Source organism: Scyliorhinus canicula, chromosome 2 (genome assembly GCF_902713615.1).
Source record: "Scyliorhinus canicula chromosome 2, sScyCan1.1, whole genome shotgun sequence".
Classification (NCBI taxonomy): Eukaryota; Metazoa; Chordata; class Chondrichthyes; order Carcharhiniformes; family Scyliorhinidae; genus Scyliorhinus; species Scyliorhinus canicula.
This window is the reverse complement of record NC_052147.1, coordinates 133,482,659-133,506,365: the sequence shown is the minus strand read 5'-3', so window position 1 is coordinate 133,506,365 and position 23,707 is coordinate 133,482,659. Positions and strand designations below refer to the sequence as shown.

Below are 23,707 nucleotides of genomic sequence, written 5' to 3'. Positions count from 1 at the left end.
CGTGTGTGCGTGGGTTTTCTCCGGGTGCTCCGGTTTCCTCCCACAGTCTAAAGATGTGCGGGTTAGGTGGATTGGCCATGCTAAATTGCCCGTAGTGTCCTAAAAGTAAGGTTAAGGGGGGGTGGGGGGGTGTTGGGTTACGGGTATAGGGTGGATACGTGGGTTTGAGTAGGGTGATCATTGCTCGGCACAACATCGAGGGCCGAAGGGCCTGTTCTGTGCTGTAATGTTCTATGTTCTAACTATAGAGAGTAAACATTTCCTCACAAAGGCCTGACACAGCAAGCAAAGTTACAAGCAGGCCAGGAAAATTTGGACAGCAGCTCAAAGTCCAAATTTTCCCATGGTGCCAGGCGAATGCTGCTGCTGGAGGGTCCAGGAAGTCATACCAAACAGGATTCCATTCCTGATCTTTACAGAATGGAAAGACCCTTTGTGGTGGAGAATCTGATTGACATGAAAGTCAATCGAGACTAGCAAGTCTAGTCTCATCTAAATTCTCCAGCTCCTGCAGAAGCCGTCTATTTAAATAAGTTACTTTTAATATAGAATAAACAATCCAGTTCCACCTATCGATTAAATTATGATTAGAGGTTGTTAGTATGTACCAGTTTGTTGTATCTTGTATCCCTTCATTTGGATTTGATTTATTATTGTCACATGTATCAGTATGCCATGAAAAGTATTGTTTCTTGCATGCTGTACAAACAATGCATACCGTACTTAGGAAGGGAAGGAGAGACTGCAGGATATAAAGTTACAGCTATAGCAAGGTGTAGAGAAAAGATCAACTTAATACGAGGTAGGTCCATTCAAAAGTCTGATGGCAGTAGGGAAGAAGCTGTTCTTGAGTCGGTTGGTACATGACCTCAAACTTTGGTTTCTTTTTCTTGACGGAAGAAGCTGGAAGAGAGGTTTCCGGGGTGCGTGGGGTCCTTAATTATGCTGGCTGCCTTTCTGAGGCAGCGGGAATTATATATAGAGTCAATGGATGGGAGGCCGGTTTGCGTGATGGATTGGGCTACATTCACGACTTTTTGTAATTTCCTGTGGTCTTGGGTAGAGCAAGCTCCATACCAAGCTGTGATGCAACCAGAAAGAATGCTTTCTATGGTGCATCTGTCGAAGATGGTGGGGGTCGTAGCTGACATGCCAAATTTCCCTAGTTTTCTGAGAAAGTAGAGTCATAGAAAGTAGAAAGTAGAGAAAGTTGATGCTCAGCCTCTCCCAGCACCATGTACTGGCTGCTTCCTTCATGGTGGAAAGTCGTCTTAATTACAAATTACATTTTTCCAGGACTAGTGATAACTCTGTTTTAGCGACTGGTCAGTGGATGAGAATTTGGAACAAGTTCTCCCCCCAAATCCCACCATAACACTCGTGGGAATGCCCTTCCTGTTGTCTGGGTGAGAAGAAGATCTTACCTTATCCCCTCATTTCATCCGTGATTACTTGGATAGGAAGCGGGTGATTCACCCTGATTGTTAATATGTCATTAGGCTCCATTTGGCAGAATAAGAATGACGCTTGCTATTTAAGCAGTATCTTGGCACCTTCGTCAGACATCCCAAAGTGCATCAGAATTCCCTAATTATATTTTGAAGCTGTGCTGTAGGAAACATGCTGCTGTTTTGTGTGCCCCACAAATAGCAATGAGATAAATGACTGGACAGCCTATGTTTTTGTGATGTTGGTTGAGGGATAAATATGGGCGAGGACGCTGGGGTGAATTCACCTACTCTTCTTCAGATTGGGCAGCGGTATCTTTTACATTCTTTGCCGAGGTCAGATAAAGCCTCAGTTGAACATCTGATCTGAAATACAGCTACTCCATCAGTGCAGCACTTCCTCGGCACTGCATTGAAGATGCCAGCCTAAAGTATCTGCTAAGGCCTCCGCAGTGTGGCTCAAACCCATACTAACTCTGAAGTGGTACAGCTACCACTCAGCTAAACTGCTATGAGTTGAAAATTGGTTCCATAGGCATTTGTTACAGTCAACCTGTATGATGCATTTTTACTGAGCAAAGGGGCAGGGAGATGGGTCAGGTGACAACGTCACAAAGGTCTGCCTGCATATAACCAAAATGCTCGGAGATATGTTCCAGCAGCTATCTGATTACATTTCACATGCCTGTTTCTCAAGGACATTAAACTAATGTGATGGAAAAATTTACATGTTCATGAGCCTGAGAAAAAAGTATTAGGATTTGAACCTCTTTCCATATTGGACTCACACCAATTTCCACCACTCTGCCTCAACCAAGATCATTGGCCCCCAAATTAAGAAAGAAACATTCAAGTAATGGGTCATTAATTTCAGAAATCTTAACTGGCTTTTTAAAAGCTTCACTTGTGGAACTTTATCAAATGCTTTCTCTAAATTCAACTAAGTTCACTGCTTAAATATGAAAATCTCTGTTATTCACACCAGCCCCAGGAATGCTCTCCATCTCTCAATGAGAGCATCAGTTAATACTGAATTAAATAGAATATTTTTATCCCTTTAAAATGAATTTAATATTTTCCCCAAAAATGAAATAACAGGACCTAGCCAATTACATCATCCAGGTCTCTTGGTTAAGAGTCCATTTGTTCAAAGTACTAAAGTGCGATGTTGATTACATCTGCTGTCACTATTTGAACTAATTTCCAACACACAAGTCATTACCAGCTACTCACCGCCACGTTTCGAATCTGTTCTCCGCCCAACACACAGAGCTGGTCCACAAGTGCTTGGAAGATTTCAGTTTTCTCCTGAGCAATCTCTGCAATTGCTTTTACTAACACATTCTTCATATGGGATAGACTGCATGCAGCACCAAGTCTTAGTCCTGCCAGGTAAAGAACCAGGGTGATTGATAAACTTCGGAAGTTAAATCACAATCATGAAATTCTTGAGTATTTTACTGGGGAAGGGTAGCTCTGGCAGATCCCCACTGTTTGCTGCTTTTTTCCGGTTCATTCCTACTTCAACTTACCCTTTATCATGGGGGAGATAATTACTTGTAACTATAGAAATAGAATCATGGGAAATTTACAACATTGAAGGAGGCCATTCAATCCACCGTGTCCATGTCGGTCAATGAAGAACTCCTTTTAGGAAAGATGTGGAAGCTTTGGAAAAGGTGCAAAGGAGATTTACCAGGATGTTGCCTGGAATGGAGAGTAGGTCTTATGAGGAAAGGTTGAGGGTGCTAGGCCTTTTCTCATTAGAACGGAGAAGGATGAGGGGCAACTTGATAGAGGTTTATAAGATGATCAGGGGAATAGATACGGTAGACATTCAGAGACTTTTTCCCAGGGTGGAACAAACCATTACCAGGGGACATAAATTTAAGGTGAATGGTGGAAGATATAGGGGGGATGTCAGAGGTAGGTTCTTTACCCAGAGAATATTGGGGACATGGAATGCACTGCTTGTGGAAGTAGTTGAGTCGGAAACATTAGGGACCTTCAAGCGGCTATTGGATAGGTACATGGATTACGGTAGAATAATGGAGTGCAGATTAATTTGTTCTTAAGGGCAGCACGGTAGCATTGTGGATAGCACAATTGCTTCACAGCTCCAGGGTCCCAGGTTCGATTCCGGCTTGGGTCACTGTCTGTGCGGAGTCTGCACATCCTCCCCGTATGTGCGTGGGTTTCCTCCGGTTGCTCCGGTTTTCTCCCACAGTCCAAAGATGTGCAGGTTAGGTGGATTGGCCATGATAAATTGCCCTTAGTGTCCCAAATTTCCCTTAGTGTTGGGTGGGGTTACTGGGTTATGGGGATAGGGTGGAGGTGTTGAACTTGGGTAGGGTGCTCTTTCCAAGATCCGGTGCAGACTCGATGAACTGAATGGCCTCCTTCTGCACTGTAAATTCTATGATAATCTATGATTAATCTAGGACAAAGGTTTGGCACAACATCGTGGGCCGAAGGGCCTGTTCTGTGCTGTATTTTTCTATGTTCTATGTACACAGGTTAATTGTACCTTCCTGCTTTGGGTCCATTGCCCTGCAGGTCATGGCTCTTCAATTAAACATGAAAGCACTTTTTAAATGTTGGGAGAGTTTCTGCGCCCACCACTCTTGCACACAGTGTGTTTCAGGTCCCTACAAACCTCTGCGTGAAAATATATGTTTCCTCATCTCCCCTCTAACCATTCCTGCAATTATTTTAAATCTATGCCCTCAGCCTCCTCTGTCCTAAGTATGCAAGTCCTCCCATTGTTTGTTAATCCAGTATTCAGAGGTCGATAGACTTCATTCAATGTGGAGCTCAAACCTCTTGACTTTTGACTCAAGAGATGAGAATGCAACCACTTATTCCGCAAAAATGTTGGTCATCTTCAAAAGCCTCACATGTGGAACTGTATCAGATACCTTTTTGAAATTCAGTAATAAATTTCCAAGCAGCAATTAGAGACCGCACTATTTGCTCTTCAAGAAATTTCAGCAGATTAGTACTGCACTGGTGCTCTTTCGCTGAACATAATGGAGAGGCAGTGGCACAGTGGTATTGTCACTGGACTAATAATCCAGAGACCCAGGGTAATGCTCTGGGGACCCGGGTTTGAATCCCACCATGGCAGATGGTGAAATTTGAATTGGACAAAAATCTGGAATTAAAAGTGTAATGATGACCATGAAACCATTGTCATTTGTTATAAAAACCCAACTGGGGCTCTTATCTCCTTTAGGGAAGGAAATCTGTCATCCTTATCTGGTCTGGCCTACTTATGACTCCAGATCCACAGCAATGTGATTGACTCTTCAATGCCCCCAGGGATAGGCAATAAATGCTGGCCCAGCCAGTAATGCCCACAACCCATGAATAAATAAAGAAAAAAAAATTCAGAACATTACATGAGACACAAACAGCTTATGACACTGACCAGATGCCTGGCTTGGGGTAGGACACTACCAGATCTGGAACTGAGTCAGCCAGATCTGATTCCTAGTCTGTAGTTAGGTGGAAATCTGCCCTCCTTACCCTGTCTGGTCTACATGTGACACCAGAACCACACAGCGTTGCGGTTAACTCTTAACTGATCCCCTCTGAAATGGCCTAGCGAGCCACTCAATTCAAGGGCAGTTATGGATGGGCAACAAATGCCGGTCCCAAGAAGAAATTTTTAAAAATCATTCTCAGCTTGGTTGTCAGCAGTTAGGTGGCAGTAGATGGGCTGGCAATAGTTGGGGTGGCACTGTTGGTGGCTGTAGTAAGGGTGGCAGTAGTAGGGTGTTACAATTCACACCAATAGTTGGTTGAATTGTTAATCAGCCTCACTGCTGGGTTGGTGTATGTGTATGTATCGAATGGGATAGTGATACCCGATATGGTGGGACAGCCTTCAGATCTCACTATCCAGGCTCACAGTTGAACAGCGACGAAGATCCTGGTAGTGGTGAAGCTGTTCCTCAGTAAGATTCCCTGCAGGGGTGGAAAAAAAATCAGAGCCAGAGAGGGGCGAGAATTGGTTAAGAAAGGAAATAACTCACCCTCATCCGTGAACTGTACAGAGTTGAGCTCAGAAACATTGACAGGATGGATCATCACTGGGTGAAAGGCACCTTTAAACTTTATATTAGGACCTAGTGGACAGGAAAATAACCTCAGATAAGACCAGTGATAAGACATTAATTTGGCATTTATAGCACAAGTTGTACAGAAGGAGCTCATTGGTTGAGATCCTGATTATTTAAATGAGCCATTAAACTTTTTCAAATATGTCTGCACTGTATTTGCCTGCTGCCCGGGAGCTCATGGCCTCGCCTTGGAGACCTCGCCAAGCGCCACAAACATGAACCAGGCACACCCGCAGGAGCACGGTAGCACAGTAGTTAGCACTGTTGCTTCACAGCGCCAGTGACCCGTGTTCGATTCCCGGCTTGGGTCTGTCTGTGTGGAGCCTGCACATTCTCCCCTTCTGTGTGGGTTTCCTCCAGGTGCTCCGATTTCATCCCACAAGTCCCGAAAGACGTGCTGTTCGGTAATTTGGACATTCTGAATTCTCCCTCCGTGTACCCGAACAGACTCTGGAGTGTGGCAACTAGGGGCTTTTCACAGTAACTTCATTTCAGAGTTAATGCAAGACTACTTGTGACACTAATAAAGATTATTATTGTAACCTGGTTGGGGGAGGGTCTCCTCGGCCATTAGAGGTCCTTTGATAGTTGGGATCTGAACATGGTAGCACCCTGGCTCTCCTGCTAGTACCCACCACCTTGACACTGCCAGGCTGGCACCCCGGCATTGCCCCTGCAAGGTGCCTAGGTGTCAAGTTGCCAGTGCAGGAAATAAAATAAGTGCGGCCTACATGAAAAACATAGGACAAACAACAAATATCAATGTAAATACATAGACATAGACATCGGGTGAAGCATATAGAGTGTAGTGCTACACAGTAGAGAAGATTCATGGAGAGATCAGTTGAGACTATAAGAGAGTCATTGAGGAGTCTGGTAACATGGGGGAAGAGGCTGTTTTTGAATCTGTAAGTGCGTGTTCTCAGACTTTTGTACCTCATGCCCGATGGAAGAGGTTGGAAGAGTGAATACCCAGGTGGCAGAGGTCTTTTATTATGCTGCATGCTTTCCCAAGGCAGCGGGGAGTTATAGACAGAGTCAATGGATGGGAGGCAGGGTCGTCTGATGGACTGAGCTGTGTTTGCAACTCTCTGTAGTTTTTTATGGCCTTGAGCCGAGCAGTTTCAATACCAGGCTGTGATGCTGCCAATAGGATGCTTTCTATAGTTCATCTATAAAAATTGGTCAGAGTCAATGTGGACATGCCGAATTTCCTGAGGAAGTATAGGCACTGTTGTGCTTTCTTGGTCATAGCATCGACTTGGGTGGACCAGGGCAGATTGTTGGTGATGCTGGTGATGTTTACACCTCGGAATTTGAAGCTGTCAACTATGTCTACCAGGTCTCTCTCCACCTCTTCCACCAGGCTGTTGAGGTTCCATTTGTGGAGCTTTGACCAGTTAGCTGAGCTTGGCTTGGGTCACTTTAAGTAGTAGTTCTTCCAGCTCTGATCCTCCTTCTTGAGGTTCACTGGGAAGTTTTCCTCTTTTCCAGGTTGAGTTTGTAACCTGAGAAAGCGCTGAACTCCCTGAAGTGTCCGGTTATCCTTCCCATGCTGGCTAGGGGGTATGACATGTACAGGAGCAGGTCACCTGCATAGAGTGAGATTCTATGCTCCCTACCCCTCTTCGAATGCCCGTCCACTATTCCGCCGATCTAAGGGCAATGGCCAGTTGTTCAATTGCCAGTGTGAACAGGAGCGGAGTCAGTGGATATCCCCGCCTCAATCTCCTGTGCAACCAAATGCATTCCGAGCTGGTAGCATTCGTCCATACGCTGTAGGGGCATTGTTCACCCACATGGGGAACCCTGCTCCAAACCCAAACCTTCAAGCACCTCTATGATGTACCTCCATTCTACTCGATCAAAGGCTTTCTCAGTGTCTAGGGAGTCAACCAACTCTGGTTTCCTCTCCTCAGATGGGGGTCATTAATACATTCAGCAGGCATCTGATGTTCCCGGCTACCCCATACACACTCCAGGAAGCAGTGGTCATTTCAAACTTGGCGAGATGTCCATAAAGGCCGCTTGTTAGCTGTCTGCCTTGAATAAATCCAGTCTGATCTTCCATGTTCACTTCTGATAGGCACCTTTCATGCACCTCGCCAGTGCTTTCACGAGGACTTTTGCATCCGTGTTCAAGAGAGAGATGGTTCTGTATGATGCACACTCTGTCAGATCTTTGGGGATCAGTGAGGTCAGAGCTTGGACCAGTGGGGGTGGCAGGGCCCCTTTTGATAGTCAGTCGTTGAACATCTCCCACAAGTGTGGGGCCAGCGCTGCTACAAATGTTTTGTAAAAGTACCAGGAACCCATCTGGTCCCGGCACTTTCCCTGACTGCATGGAATTAATGCATTCCACAATTTTGCCCAGCTCTAGCGGTGCTTCCAGCCCTTCTTTCCTGTCCTACCCAGCACTGGTATGTCCAATGCATCGAGGAACTGTTCCATCCCCGAGCCCCCTCCTGGGTGTACAGCCCTCTGTAGACATTTTTAAAAATAATTTTAGCGTACCTAATTCATTTTTTCCAATTAAGAGGCAATTTAGCGTGGTCAATCCACCAAGCCTGCACATCTTTTGGGTTGTGGGGGGTGAAACCTACACAAACACGGGGAGAATGTGCAAACTCCACGTGGACAGTGACCCAGAGCCGGGATCGAACCTGGGACCTCGGCGCCATGAGGCAGCAGTGCTAACCACTGCACCACCATGTTGCCCTGCCCTCTGTAGAAGTTTGCAACAGCCTTATTGACATCTTTTGGGTCTGGTACCATCCTACCATTTCTGTCTTTAGCCTGCGCTATCTCTTTCGTGGCTGCCTGTTTTCTCAACTGGTGTGTCAGCATGCGGCAGTCCACATCTCCATGCTCATAGAAGGCCTCTTGAGCCTGACAGAGCTGTTGGACTGCCTTTCTTGGAGAGAGCAGGTCAAATTCTATCTGCAGCTTCTTCCTCTCTGCCAGCAGTTCCACAGTTCCGCAGTGGAGTATCGCCGATCCACCTCCAGTGTGGAGTTGATCAGCCGCTGTTTGGCTGCCCTTTCTTTCCTGTCCCTCAGGGTCCTTTAGGCTATGAATTCACCCTTCCTTCAGTGCCTCCCAGATCGTGGAGGGTGAGACCTCCCGATTATGGTTGCAGGATACATAACTATCAATGGCTTGGGATATTTTTGTGCAGAATTCCTTATCGATGAGGAGAGCTGCATCCAGCTTTCACGGGGGGTGTTGGGCCATCCCTCCTCCAACTTCACCTCCATGTGGTGCAGTGTGTGATTGGAGATTACAATCACGGAGTATTCCAACTTTGTTACCCCTGGAAGCACCATCTTCCCTACGGCAAAGAAGTCTATCCGCGAGTTGGCCGTGTGCACATGGGAGAAAAAGGAGAATTATTTCCCCCCGGTTGGTGAACCTCTCAACGGTCCAGCTCCTCCCCCCCCCCCAACTATCTGTTCCATAAAGGCATTTAATTCTCCTGCCATACCTGACACGGTTTCTGACCTGGAGTTGGATCTGTCCATCGTTGGGTACTGTACGAAGTTAAAGTACACCACCCCATGATAAATTGGTGGGTGTCCAGGTCTGGGAGTTCAGCCATCATCTTCCTGACGAATTCTGCATATTTAACAAGACTACTGGGGGCCCTTCCAGGGTCTTGCTGACCATCACATATTGCAACCCCCCACCACACCCGGTTCTATCAGTGTGCTCGTCACCTGAATGAAAGTGACCTGATTAATACAGCCACTCCCCTCGTTCTGGTATCGAAACTTGAGTGAAATGTTTGTCCCACCTGTGGTGTTCTTTATGATTCTTATTATCAGGATGGATATTGTAGTGTTCACAAAGACCACAGAAGCCAAGTTCAATCACAAATCATTTATTACATTACTTATTAAAGCTCAACCACTTTCTCCTATAGCAAGCAATAATCTAGTAATCTTAATCTACACTCTACTAATACTAGCCTCTACACTCTATCTGTAACTGTACTCTGCACTCTCTAAACCTCTCCTCTGCATTCTCTCCAGCCCTCCCCCAGAAGCTGAGAGTCAGTGCTTTATATAATTCTGCATCCAGCTCCATCTAGTGGTCAATTGTGATATTACATTAACCCTTTATATTCTAGACAGTCTACATAATGTCACACCACCCAGCCCTTCCTTACCCGCAGTTGGTCCCTCTCCCTAAAGTGCGTTTCCTGTACGAAGGTTACGTCCACCCTCAAACTCTTGAGGTGGGCGAGGAATCTGGATCACTTCAGCGGCCTGATGAGGCACAACACGTTCCATGTTACAGTCCGGATTGGGAGGGGGGGGTTGCCCCTCCTCCCCCTTCCTGTGGAGTCAGCCATACTCACCCTGTGGGCCTGGTCCTGTGCATCTGGGCCTGCCCTTGATCACGGGCCATTCAAGATGGCCACTGATTACTTCTTCATTTTAGTAGTCACCACATGCGACTTGTTGCAACCAGAGCTCTACCTTCCCTCTCCCCTCCCCCCTGCTTTTCCCCTGTGCTCCTCACCCTTGCGCTCCTCCCTCCGAGTTCCCCCTGCCCCATCAGCTTTACCCCCTTTCCTGCCTCTCCCAATCCCACCCCATTCCCCGCCCCTTCCCCCTCTGTTTCCCTCGAGGCTCTGTTTTTCCCTTCCCCTCTGCCAGGCACTCCCTCCCTCCCTCCCAGGAAGCATGTCATGGCCTCGTCATTCGCTATACTCATATACACCAGCCTGTGCACTAGCATATTGGTCAGTTTCCACTATTTAACCCTTGACTATCTCTCTCACCCTACACCCCTCTCTCCGCACCTCTTTTTGACCTCTTGCAGCCGGGGTTCTGGCACCCTCCCACTCTCGCTGTTCACCCAATCCATTTTTCAGGAGAAACTTGTTCGCCTCCTCCAGGGCATCAGAATAATGCTCTTTTCTCTGGTATGTGGCCCAAAGTTTGGGAGGGTAGAGCATGCCAAACTGCACCTCCCTTTTGTAGAGCCCGGATTTGGCACCGTTGAATTATGCCCGCCGTTTGGCCAGGTCTGCACCAATGTCCTAGTACACGCAGGTGAAATGTCCTTCGCATTTGCACCCTTTCACGCACTTCGCCTGCCTCAGGATCCGCTTTTTATCTTGATATCTGTGGAGTCACACGATAGCACAGTACGGCATGGTAGCATAGTGGTTAGCACTGTTGTGTCATAGCACCAGGGAACCGGGTCCAATTCCTGGCTGGGGTCACATTCTGAATTCTCCCTCTATGTACCCGAACAGGCGCAGAAGTGTGGTAATGCGGAGATTTTCACAGTAACTTCATTGTAGTGTTAATGTAAGCCTACTTGTAACAATAATAAAGATTATTCTTCACGCCCCCAGTGGTACCCTGCCCCTGGGCCACTGCCAAAGTGACCTGTGTGTGCAGTGTACCTCTTAACGAAGCCCTCCTTGGCGACCTGCTTCCCGAGCATTGCTGCTACATATTCTGTGGGGTTTCTCCCCTCCATTCCCTCCGCAGCCCCACAATTCTCAGGTTCTGTGATGTGATCGTTCTCCTGGTCAACCATTTTGTTCTTTGGCACCTGTTGGGTCCTGACCAGGCTCGCTATCTGGCCTCAAGTACGCAATCCAATTCCTTTGGTCTGTGGCAGCTTTTTCAAGGTTCCTAGTTGTCATCGCCTGAGCCTCTAGTCTCCGCTCCATATTGTCCATTGCCTCCTTTATGGGGCCGTTGAGGCTTCCACTGCCACCTCGACGGCTGCCAGGAGGTCTCTTTACATCTCCTCCCTGTGTCTCTGGAGCTCGGAGGTGATGGATGTCATAATATACACCTGGTCCCAAATACGATTCCACCTGGACACCGGTGCCTCCGCCAATCTCATTGCGTGGTCTGACCTCCAAAGCCTTTGTGTCAAACCAGCCATCCTGCCATCAGCCTGCCAACTATTAGATTACAATGGTAATGCCATTGCTGCCAACGGCTCATGCCAAATTGAAGTAACCAACCGGTCACGCAAAGCCATCTTGTCATTTGAAATCATAGGCTCCTCGAAAGCCTCCTTGCTTGGCGCGCAGGCATGCAAGCTGTTGAACCTAATTCAGAGGGTTCACTCTCTCTCTTGTAGCCATCTAAGATGGACACCAGTGAATACAAAATGGAAGACTGCAAAGAGTGCAGGGAAAAACAGCTTGCACAAGCGTTAAGCATTGGGACACTTGCAAAAACTGGTTTCCCGACAGCTGCAGAGTTCAGGTAGCGCTGTTAATGGGAAAGCCATCTACATACTAATGAGGTGATACCGGGACAATCCCGGGCACAATAGATACACTCAAGTATCTATTGATACTTTCAATAGAGAAGCAGACATGATGGAGCCAGCGAAACCAGGACAATGAGTCCTAAGAACCGCCCCAGCCATCAAATCATATCGATTGGATAAAGGCCCAATCGATACCCAGCAGGTGAGGAAGCCCGCCCCAAGGGGCACGGACCTCCTGGGACCTATAAAAGAAGGTCCTGCACATGGTTCGGTCTCCTGTCTCCGGCCTCCGACTCCAGCCTCCAGATCCTGTCTTTTACACCAGCCGTCGAGCAGCAGCCATCGATAAGTAAGTGCCAAAACGACGATCGCTACCTTGACCCAGGCATTACTTATACCCGTGCCGACCAGTAGTATCAAGAAGTAGCAGACCAGAACGGAACGAAGGCCTTGTTCCCTGACCTTGCCTGTTCCTTCTTAGATAAGTATTAGTTGTTTAATGGTAGAGAAGTAAGTTAGTCTTTAGCGTGTGCATGAGTATTTATTATAATTGTTATAATAAACTCTAACTGTTTGGACTTACTAATTGGTGTATAGCTGTATTGCTTTGAAGTTGACCTTGATGCTTGTGACGGTGTCTCTTCCGGCACCTGGCGACTCCAGAGCATAGAAACAAGAAACAGAGCCAAGCGAGTGTTAAGCGCACTTCCTCTGTTGGAGGAGTGTTAAACACACTAACTCAGAACGAGCAACATTCTCCTGCTGACGCGTCTGCCTTTCCGGACACTGACTTCAGGGCGCAACCCGACGCCATTATCAACCAGTACCGCGACGCCTTCGAGGGCATGGGCACGCTCCTATACACCTACAAGATTTTATTAAAGCCGAATGCCATGTCTGTGGTGCACACACTTCGCAGGGTCCCAGTGCCCCTTAAGGACCGCCTCAAGCAGCAGCTGCAAGACCTCCAGGACCAAGGAGTGATCTCCAGGGTCACGGAACCAACCGACTGGGTCAGTTCCATGGTATGTGTAAAAAAGCCTTCCGGCAAATTGAGAATTTGCATCGATCCCAAGGATCTCAATCGCAATATTATGAGGGAGCACTATCCAATTCCCAAGTGCGAAGAGCTCACATGTGAAATGGCTCGCGCCAAGCTCTTTACCAAACTCGACAAGCTTGATGAATCTAGCAGGAAACTGCACATTCAATACCCCCTTTGGAAGATATTGCTACAACAGGATGCCATTTGGGATCATCTCTGCATCAGAAGTGTTTCATAGGATTATGGAACAAATTATGGAAGGGATTGAAGGTGTTTGCGTCTATGTCGATGACATAATCATATGGTCCACCACCCTGCAGGAGCACGTTAATCGCCTCCAGCGCGTCTTCGGACGCATACATGAGCATGGCCTCCGCCACAACAGAGCCAAGTGCTCTTTTGGTCAGACGGATATCAAGTTCCTAGGGGACCACATCTCCCAATTGGGTGTGCAGCCGGATGCGGACAAGGTAGCTGCCATCACAGCTATGAGAACGCCAGAAGACAAGAAGGGGGTCCTCCGGTTTTTGGGGATGGTACATTTTTTAGGGAGGTTCATCCCTAACCTCGCCTCTCATACTACGACTCTCAGGAACCTGGTCAGGAAGACGACAGACTTCCAGTGGCTCCCTGCCCATGAGCGTGAATGGAGGGAACTCAAAGCTAAACTAACCACAGCCCCGGTCTTACCTTTCTTTGATCCAGCAAAGGAGACCAAAATTTCGACAGATGCCAGTCAATCCGGCATTGGAGCAGTGCTCCTGCAACGTGATGAGGCCTCGTCATGGGCCCCCGTTGCATATGCGTCGCGGGCGATGACCCCCACGGAGCAGCGCTACGCGCAAATAGAAATGGAATGCCTGGGCCTTCGGACCGGTGTTGTGAAATTTCACGATTATGTCTACGGGCTTCCTCAATTCACCGTCGAGACCGACCATCGCCTGCTGGTCAATATAATACAGAAAGACTTGAACGACATGACGCCTCGCCTCCAGCGTATTCTTCTCAAGCTCCGGCGGTACGACTTCCAGCTGGTGTACACCCCATGCAAGGACCTCATCGTTGCTGACGCTCTCTCCAGGTCAGTCAACACTCCATATGACCCAGCGGGATTTGTCTGCCAGGTTGACGCCCAGGTGGCATTTGCGGCCTCCAATCTACCTGCCTCAGATGAACGCCTTGTCCAAATTTGCTGCGAAATGGAGGTGATATGGTTGCACGACCTCACTTCATCCGCAGTCATTCGTGCATGCAAAGAAACCTTTGCTCGATACAGCATCCCGCTCATGGTGATGTCAGACAATGGCCCCTGCTTCACCAGCCAGGAATGGTCCAGCTTTGCCCGGCGGTACAATTTTGCCCATGTGACGTCCAGTCCCCTGTACCCCCAATCCAACGGCAAAGTGGAGAAGGGAGTACACATCATCAAGAGGCTCCTATGCAAGGCTGCCGATGCTGGATCTGATTTCTACCTTGCCTTGCTGGCCTATCGCTCCGCCCACTGTCCAGTGGCCTGTCGCCAACCCAACTACTCATGAATCGCACCCTGAGGACGACGGTGCCGTCCATCCATGTACCAGAGCTCGACCATATTCCAGTTCTTCGCTGGTGCAGCTGTCTCGTGCACAGCACAAGGCAGCTCATGAATCTCGTGCTGCTGATCTTCCTGCTCTCACTCCAGACGACAATTTTCGTGTCCATCTCCTGGATGGTGGCTGGTCTGCAACCGCAGTTGTCCTTAGGCAGGTGGCCCCCCGCTCGTTCCTGGCTCGGCTACCAGACGGCTCTATTCTGCGCCGCAATCGATGCACCCTTCGCCTCGTTCCACGCTCGCCACGTGATCCTCCGGTGTTGCCTCACTTCCCTGCTGACCCTGCCACAGACTATGCAGAGCTTCCTGTCACTCTGCCTCCCCCTGACTGTGATGCAGTCCAGCACACTCCTGAACCGATGGCTCTCGACCCACCCTTGAGGCGGTCAACCAGAATTCGTCGCCCACCTCAGAGACTAATTTTATGAACTTTACAAATTTATGGACTCTCTGAAATGTTTTGTTGCTTTGTTTGATCATTTTCCTGGTTTGTATATAATGTTGTTTTCGTTCCTCTTGTTGCATACTGTTTCTCTGCACCAGGCACCTTCCCTTGTAAATAGCTTAGTTTTCATGTACATAATCCTGGAAATATGTCTTCGCACCCCACATGTAGTTAGGAACATTATCACCACACATTATTTATTGCCACAAACATACACCATGTGCTGAGTGATTAGACTGGTTAGGATAGGCACAGGTCTTTAGTTCAATCTAACATCGTGTTAACCCACAGTAAGAGTATGTTCAACAGTTTATAGTTTAATAAAATAGTGTTGTACTATTTTAAGTGTTGGTGGCCTGTATGTGTTCCACGGAGCCAGAGCACCCAACACATCAATGGTCTTTGTCAGTTTGTCCATTAGCGCCTGGATATGCGCTAGGCTTTGCGGGGTCGGCCCTCACCAGCTCCACTCCTCCACGTGTGGTTCCCTGCTCCGAGCCTGAGCTTTCCCTCCCCTTGTCTCTGCAGGCTTTTCAGCTGGGTGGTTGGCTTTTTCCCATCCTGTTTAGCAGTATGGTCGATGGGGGGGGGGGGGGGTTTAATTCGGGGTTCTCAGTACTTTTGGTGCTTGTTTGTTGGGATGAAAAGGCCGTAGTCTTAGTTCTTAGACGAGAGGCACCTCTCGAGTGACCGCTCAGCTGATGGCCTCCACCGGACATCCCGATCTACAATTACTGAAACTAGGAAATAGTTCAAATGATGCAGACAAACAGAGAGATCAAACAACAATCATAAGGCTTAGGAATCATGAGTAGCGGGAAGAAAGCCACTCGTGCGACTACATCCTTCGGCTAGATCAATGGTTCTCAACCGGGGTCCCCAATAAAATACCAAATTGGGGGTCCACGGTGATATTTTAGTGGTCCATAGAGCAATTCTACTTCAGAACAAATTAGACTCTCTCTCTCTCTCGCACTGACAAAGGTCAAAGAGAGATTATAATCTATCTAATTTACCTTAGGGCTGACGGAGCTCAGAACCAAAAAGGTGCATTTGCTGTGGCCCTAATTGTCCCACTAATCTCCCTTGGATTAGTTTACCACGCTAATGAAGGAAGGATTAACGGCATTAACTTCTTTAGTAGCAGAAACGATTTCGGTTGAAACTATCAACTCTCAGGAGCTATAAATATTGACATGACCCAAGCAGGTCACTTCAGTTCCGTGCAAAACTCCGTCGCAACAAGATAAGAGATATTAAAAGTATTGGTTCATAAATATATGTTGCATTTGGTGCAAATTTATCTTTTCGTTTTGTTAACATTTTACATATAATTCTTAAAAGTGGTTAACCATATTAAATCAAATTCTCTTCGAGATCGCCTCTTTCGTGAATTCTGCAGAGAAAATGGAGAAGAGTTTGAACGCCTTGTAATGCATACTGAGGTGAGGTGGTTATCAAAGGGGAATTGTCTTCATCGTTTTACTGAACTTTGGGACTCTATTGTCTTATTTCTGGCTAACACCCAGCTTGGAGAACAACTGCTTGCAGCTAAATGTGATGTATTTTACTTATCTGATATATTTGAAAAAATCAATTTACTTAATAAACAGCTCCAAGGAAAACATTCTGATCTCATATCCAGTAAAGGTGCTATTACTGCTTTTCTGAGAAAACTGCCACTGTACAAAATTAATATCAGACGTCGTGCATTTGAACAGTTTCCTTGTTTGACCTCGATTAGCAGCGATTAGCACGATGATGACCTTGCATTGTATGCTGAATATTTGGAAAATTTGCATGAAAATATGCAAGCTCAGTTTAGTGACCTACTCATGATGGATATACCAACTTGGGTGGCAATTCCTTTTGAAGTTAATGCTGCCGATGTAGACATTTCTTTACAGGAGCCCCTCATTGAATTACAAAGTGACAAAATATTGCACGCAAAATTCAAAGATGGGAAGCATAATATATGGAAAACAAATGACACTGCTAAAAAGTACCCACTACTCTGGGATAAAGCACAGCTCTAAGTTATAGCTTTTCCATCATCTTACCTTGTTGAATCAGGATTTAGTCGTGTTCTTCACTTATTATCAAAAGCTCGTAATAGACTCGACATTGTGAAAAAGGGTGATCTTCGACTATCATTGACCGCGATGGAGCCGAATATAAAAAAACTCGCTGAGCAGCATCAACCACAGGGATCTCATTGAATAAATCTGCATTTTTTTCTTAATTACTCACTTAGGCCTATCTTAAAATGGTTTATTATGAATTATTTACTAGTGTACATAATGCTCTATAGAATTTAATTGTTAAATATGTTTATTTGCAATAAATTAGTTTTCCTTCAAAATAAAGCATAATCATTTACTATTTCTTTAATATTTGATACAATTCCTTTACTTTTTTGTTAGTGAAAAATATAAGAAGCTTTTTTTTCTGTGGAATGGCTATGGGGGTCCACAAAAAAAAATTAAAAGGAAAAGGGGTCCATGGGTTAAAAAAGGTTGAGAACCACTGGGCTAGATTGTTCAGATAGGACTGGATATAGCACAGATCATGGCATTAAGGAGCTGAACATTTCTAGTCCAGTGGTGGGGGGCTTTAAGGTGGGGAGCGCAGTTAGTGAGCTCCCTTGCCCATTTCTGTTTCCAGGGATCATTATTTTTAGAAAATACTTTATTAAGGCATTTATGATTTTAGCACTTTTAATCAAAAAGATCCAACTAAGACAAAATACCCACAATAACATAGACATACCCCCAATCACAGATCCCACCCAGCATGGTCCATATAAACACTCCGTCTCATAGTCCTCCCTTCATCGGTTTTCCTACCCTTATTCATCTCTTCTATTACTCCCCCTTTTCCCTCCTCCCCCACCCCCCACAAATGACAGACTAATTTTCCTTAAAGAAGTTGATGAATGGCTGCCACTTCTGAGCAAACCCCTGTAACCAACTCCTTAAGGCAAATTTGATTTTCTCCAACCTGAGAAACCCTGCACTGTCGCTTACCCATAACCATAACCTTTGGTCCGCTGCTCCATAAACTAGGGGGTCAATCTCCTCTGCTCACACTCCTACACCTTTTCCCTTCACAGTTCCAACTGCAAACTGGTGTAAAGGCCACAAAAAGACCGCCACGAGCGGGAGCTACCACATATGCGACCACTCACTCCATAGCCGCCACTAGAAGTTTCCAGGGATCATTCTTACAGGAAGACTGGGTAACTGTTCAGCTGCCTACTTAGAATTGAGCAGCAGCCAATTAACATTTTAAATATTAAAAAGTAACATTTTTAAGTCGGAGCAATGTCACAGCCTCACCAGATCAGAATCACCCTGTAATTCATTCTCACCAATGTTAGTGTTCCCCACCAGAAGGGGAGCTTTGAGATACTGGCTTTTCAGTTCAAGGAGTTCTTCCAGTTTTGCAGGAGCAATCCACATCACTCTCTCCCCACGGAACACAAGAGTTCTCTTCTCCAGCTTCTCCTCCATTAGCTGCATCAAAGACAGATATGTTAGTGATGTACTGTAATGAACTCCAATTGGCTTTATTGGTTGGCCAATTGGAGTATGAGCTCCCTCAATGATAGCTCATTGAGGGGGTCCATATAATCACCTGTATAGGCTTTGTGAGCCAGTCTTAAGTTGACTGGACTGCTAGCAGCACTGTTTGTAGCTGCTCCTGTAATATCGTTATTGTAAATAAATATTGGTGTGGTGAAGGAACTCCTGCCTCCCGTGGATTACTACATATACTTGTCGCAATAAACAGGCCTCTGGGAAACCAAAAATTCAGAATCAAATTCAGAGATACAATACTTGTCATTGAAGGTCACCCAGTGGTCCCAGATCTAATCTAGCACAGATTAGCTATACAGTAAAGCACCCTCTATTTATACTTTCCCATCAAACATCCCCAGAGCAACTAACACAGGTCTGATACAGACCTGCTGAGTTTATCCAGCATTTTCTGTTTTTATTTTCGATACAGAGTAAAGCTCCCTCTACACTGTTCCATGAAACACCCCCAGGGCAGTGCAGCACGGGTTAGATACAGAGTAAAGCTCCCTGCAAACAGTCACTCCAACACCCCCAGGACATGCACAGCATGGGTTAGATACAGTGTAAAGTTCTCTTTACACTAACCCAGTAATGTGCGTCAATGCACCTCATATCAGGTGACACCCAAATTACCTGCAAACCCAAGAACAATTGCTAAAAAAGCCAGATATCCTGTTTACCATTAACTCTGGTGGGAATATCAACTCCTGTGTGTCATCCAGTGGCAGGAAATCGTCTGCCTTGAACAGTTGGCTGCACATCTGAAATGGACATAATGAGAGAGATCAGAACAGAATATATTGCCTCCTTCACTCAGTTTTCTTGTTTGTTCCTCTCTTCACTTACTCAATGTGCCTTAACTAGAATAGTAACCGGGATGAGAGTTAAGTTATATCGAGAGACTAGAAAAACTGAGGTTTTTCTCCTTAAAGGGTTAGGGGGAGATTTGATAGAAGCGTTCATACTTAGGAAGGATTTTCATACAGGAGAAAAGTTACAATTGGCAGGATGGTTGGTAACCAGAGAGCAAATGTTTCAGATGATTTACAAAAGAGTCAGAAGGGAGATGAGAATCTTTTTAACATAATCAGTTGTTATGGGCCAGAAGTCTCCAGCCGTTGCCATTCGCTGTTCCCGCTGGGAGAGCATCCCTATTTGCGGGTTTCCTGGCGGCATTCATAGTTTCAATGGGAAATCCCTTTGCCAATGAGCGGGAATCGTGAATCCCGCGCCATCGAGAAACACGTGGCTGGGAGAGCGGAAGATCTGGAATCCACTTCCTGAAAGGGTGGTGAAAGCAAATTTAGAAGCAGTTTTCAAAAGGAAATTAGATTAATTCTTAGGGAAAAAATAAACAGGGCCATGGAGAAGGAGCAGGGAATTGGGCTAATTGGATATCTTGTTTCAAGAGCTGGCAGGACACGTTGAGCTGAATGACCTCCTTCTGATTCTATGATTCTCAGGCACTGAAAACCAGCTGGAACTTAAACAAGTATGTTTGTAGATCAATCAATGTTTTAGTTACCTTGCTGTGTACTATTTATGAGTGCTAAGGACTCTTCAAACTGTACTGCAATGACTAATCTTCATTGAATTGAACCACTCAATAAAACAGCAAAGCTTGAATATCAATGTGTGATACCCTTAGATTTATCGATAATATCAAGTCCTCCGCCTCGCTGAGGGGCTGGGATAACCCCACCCCCAAAAACAGGCCTCTCTCTTTCACTATGGGAGCTGGGATAACTGAGCTTGAGTAAGATTCTTCATCTAGTCTGGCCTTGACTGGAGGCTCAGGAGCCAAATGAGAGGTTTACAGAAGATTGGGATCATAGGCTTCAAATGGCTCCTTGGCATGGTCAGAGTCTCATTGCTATAACATCAACACAGTTTACAGAACCTTCCCACAATAGACCCAATAGTTTCTGACGTACATCCTGATCTCTAGCCATAGATTCTGTTGAGCTTCCATCTTGCTCAACCTTTCCCAGGGGACAGCTCACTCCTGGTTCTCCCTTTTGGCAGCAGGTGGTTGCCTAGAAGAAAAGAGTTTGAAAAAAGAATTGGGAATGATGAATATTGACTGGGGTGTTTCATCTACAATGTTTCACTGCAACCTTTACCCATCACAGCAGAAAAACTGCTAAAACTTTAAGGCTATCATTAATTACAATGGGTGACTTAAATAATGCTTACCAATAAGGGTGAAGTATTGCTGAGGGTAAGTTAATTAGCCTGGCTTGTATTCCCTGGAGTGGAAAATAACTAATTGAGAAGGTGACTATAGGCATGACCTTTCCTTTGCCACCTTTCCGTGGTGGAGAGGCTTCTGTTGATCCCGAGAGCAATGCCCTCCGGAGATTCAAGCTCCTGCTAGGCTCACCCATGACTGTAAGGTCGGAGAGGAGGAACCAGACAAAGCGCAATCTAAAATAAATCCTTAACAGCAGATCAGGCGGAAGCTACTCATTTGGTATCAGTGGTTGTGATGGCGGCTAAAGACAGCATCAGTAGGAAGATCCCCAGTCATCGAGGTTCCCTTGTCATTGGAACTGGATCTATCCTTTGTCAAGGACCATGTGTTTGCTGATGTTCAACAGCATAGCCAAATGAAAAAAGTGTCGCGCACCAGACGTCTACCTAGAGGAAACTAGCACATACCTCCCCAAAACAGACAAACCCTGCAGTGAGAGGTGACGGGGACAGGACTGTGAGATCTGGAAGTCCCTAGCTTCAGACTAGCATGTAGGCGATGGAGTTTGATTCAGTCATCTCCAGTTTGAATGGAAACAAGAGAGCATTTCAGCAGCTTTCCTCACAACTGAACAACCCTCTTCAGGATCCACTCTGCTCACCCCGTATAGAGAAGGGGCGAGAAAAGGTGTCCTAAAAATAGTCAGTGCCATCCCCAACCTGGCTGGAAAACCGTATCTAGCAGTTCATCTATCTGCAGTCAGAAAATCAAAATTAAATTGAATTTCAGAGCCTGGAATGTATGAATCCCTATGGATCAATGTTTTAGTGACCTTGCTGTGGTCGCCTTCTAGCAAATAAAGAGATGCCAGACAACCTCGAGCTTGTTGACGCACTATGACCCTCGGAAACCTTTGATCGTCACCTGTGACGCCTCCCTGTATGGGACCGGAGCAGTGTTTTGCGCATCAGAAGCCGGCCTTGTCGGCGGCCGAGTGCCGTGATGCCTACATCGAGAAAGAAGGCTTGGCGATGATCTACGCCGTTAAGAAAGTCCATCAATATGTGTACGGACGGCATTTCTTATTGATCACTGGCCACAAACTGCTGCTGGATCTTTTTAAAGAACATAAGGCCATTCCGCCCATAGTCAGTCCAATACTGGGCGCTGCTACTAGTGGCTTATGAATACATGTTCGGCCACCGTCCAGGGACCCAGATTTCCAATGCTGATGCACCGAGTCGCCTGCCGTTGCTCTCGGAGTCGGTGCCTCCTCACAGTGTTAACGGTTTATCGCTGTATTACATTTGTTTGACACTGTTCCCGTCATGGCCTCGCGTATCTGCGAATGGGCGCAAAGGGATCCCGTCTTGTCGAAGCTGCATGAGGCTGTCCTCATTGACGCACTGCAGATCAGTTATCAGAGGCTGAAGGCTTTCGCCACCAAGTTGACCGAGTTAAGTGTGGAAGATGGGGTCTTACTCTGGGGAGCCCGGGTGGTGATCCCGGAGAACATAGAACATAGAACAGTACAGCACAGAACAGGCCCTTCGGCCCTCGATGTTGTGCCGAGCCATGATCACCCTACTCAAACCCACCTATCACCCTATGCCCGTAACCCAACAACCCCCCACCCCTTAACCTTACTTTTTAGGACACTACGGGCAATTTATCACGGCCAATCCACCTAACCCGCACATCTTTGGACTGTGGGAGGAAACCGGAGCACCCGGAAGAAACCCACGCACACACGGGGAGGACGTGCAGACTCCGCACAGACAGTGACCCAGCCGGGAATCGAACCTGGGACCCTGGAGCTGTGAAGCATTTATGCTAACCACCATGCTACCGTGCTGCCCGGTCGGTAATTAATTTTAAGTGACTACACAGTGGCCACCCTGGGGCCTCACGGATGAAGATGTCAGCTTGGACCTACGTCTGGTGGCCTGGTATGGACGCAAATAACGAGAAGGTGTCCCATAGTGTGATGTCTGTTAGGAACACTAGCGGCTCCCTGCTGCTGCACCCCTGTATCCATGGGAATGGCCTGGCTGTCCTTGCGCCCACATCCATGTCAGTTTTGCCGGTCTCTTTTTTGGCTCAATGATTCTTCTGCTAATCGTCGCGCACTCCAAGTGGATGGAGGTTTAGCGAATACTGTCGATCACGAGGGCAAAGATGATCAAGAAACTCCGCCTCTCCTCTCGGATTCTGGAGGTCCTCATGTCTGATAATGAGCCCTCGTTCACGAGCCAAGATTCCTCGGCCTTCTTGCGCTCCAATGGGGTCTGACATGTCAAGACGACCCCCTACCATGCTTAACACCTTCATGGAAGCAGACAAAAGAACTAGTCTCAGCCTTAACCTCAAGAAGTCTTTGGGGCGGCACGTTGGCACAGTGGTTAGCACTGCTGCATCACAGCACCAGGGACCAGGGTTCAACACCGGCCTTAGTGACTGTCTGTATGGAGTTTGCACTTTCTCCTCGTGTCTGCGTGGGTTTCCTCCGGGTACTCCGGTTTCCTCCCATAGTTAGGTGGATTAGCAATGATAAATTGCCCCTTTGTGCCCAAAAGGTTAAGTTATGGGGTAGGTCGGGGCTTGGGCCAAGGTAGGGTATTCTTTTCATGCATCGGTGCAGACTCGATGGGCCCAATAGCCCCCTTCTGCACTGTAATGATTCTATGATTCTATTCTATGATCCTTTATCAACCCGCTCCAGGGCAAAATACCGTCTCTCCCTCCACCAAGATCAATGGAGAACCCAATAAAGCGTGGAACATTTCCCATACCTGGGGAGCCATCTCTCCTCTTATGGTTGACATTGATGCGGAGATCTAATATCGCATCCAATCTGTGAACTTTCAGATGCCTAAGGATGAGAGGCTTTGGGTACTGTGATATCTGTGTTGACACCAAGATCCTTGTGTACAAGGTGGTTGTCCTCGCAAATCTTCTTTAGAGCTCAGAAACTTAAGACAATGTACAGACACCAACATGAGGCCCTGGAGAATTATCAACAATGCTGCC

The 23,707-nt window shown here is 46.8% G+C and overlaps 1 protein-coding gene across 2 annotated transcripts in view; it reads right to left on the bottom strand.

Moving 5' to 3' along the window:
* The window catches only part of LOC119958476 (aldehyde oxidase 1-like), a 267,334-nt gene that overhangs the window by 182,889 nt on the left and 60,738 nt on the right, over positions 1–23,707 (bottom strand). For both annotated transcript variants that reach the window (XM_038787024.1, XM_038787034.1), the window contains exons 7-11: positions 20,418–20,519; positions 19,164–19,244; positions 18,273–18,417; positions 5,486–5,578; positions 2,682–2,833 (exon numbers count right to left, since the gene is read on the bottom strand). In XM_038787024.1, coding sequence (XP_038642952.1) covers positions 2,682–2,833; positions 5,486–5,578; positions 18,273–18,417; positions 19,164–19,244; positions 20,418–20,519 — 573 coding nt within the window. The remainder of the gene's footprint in view (positions 1–2,681; positions 2,834–5,485; positions 5,579–18,272; positions 18,418–19,163; positions 19,245–20,417; positions 20,520–23,707) is intronic.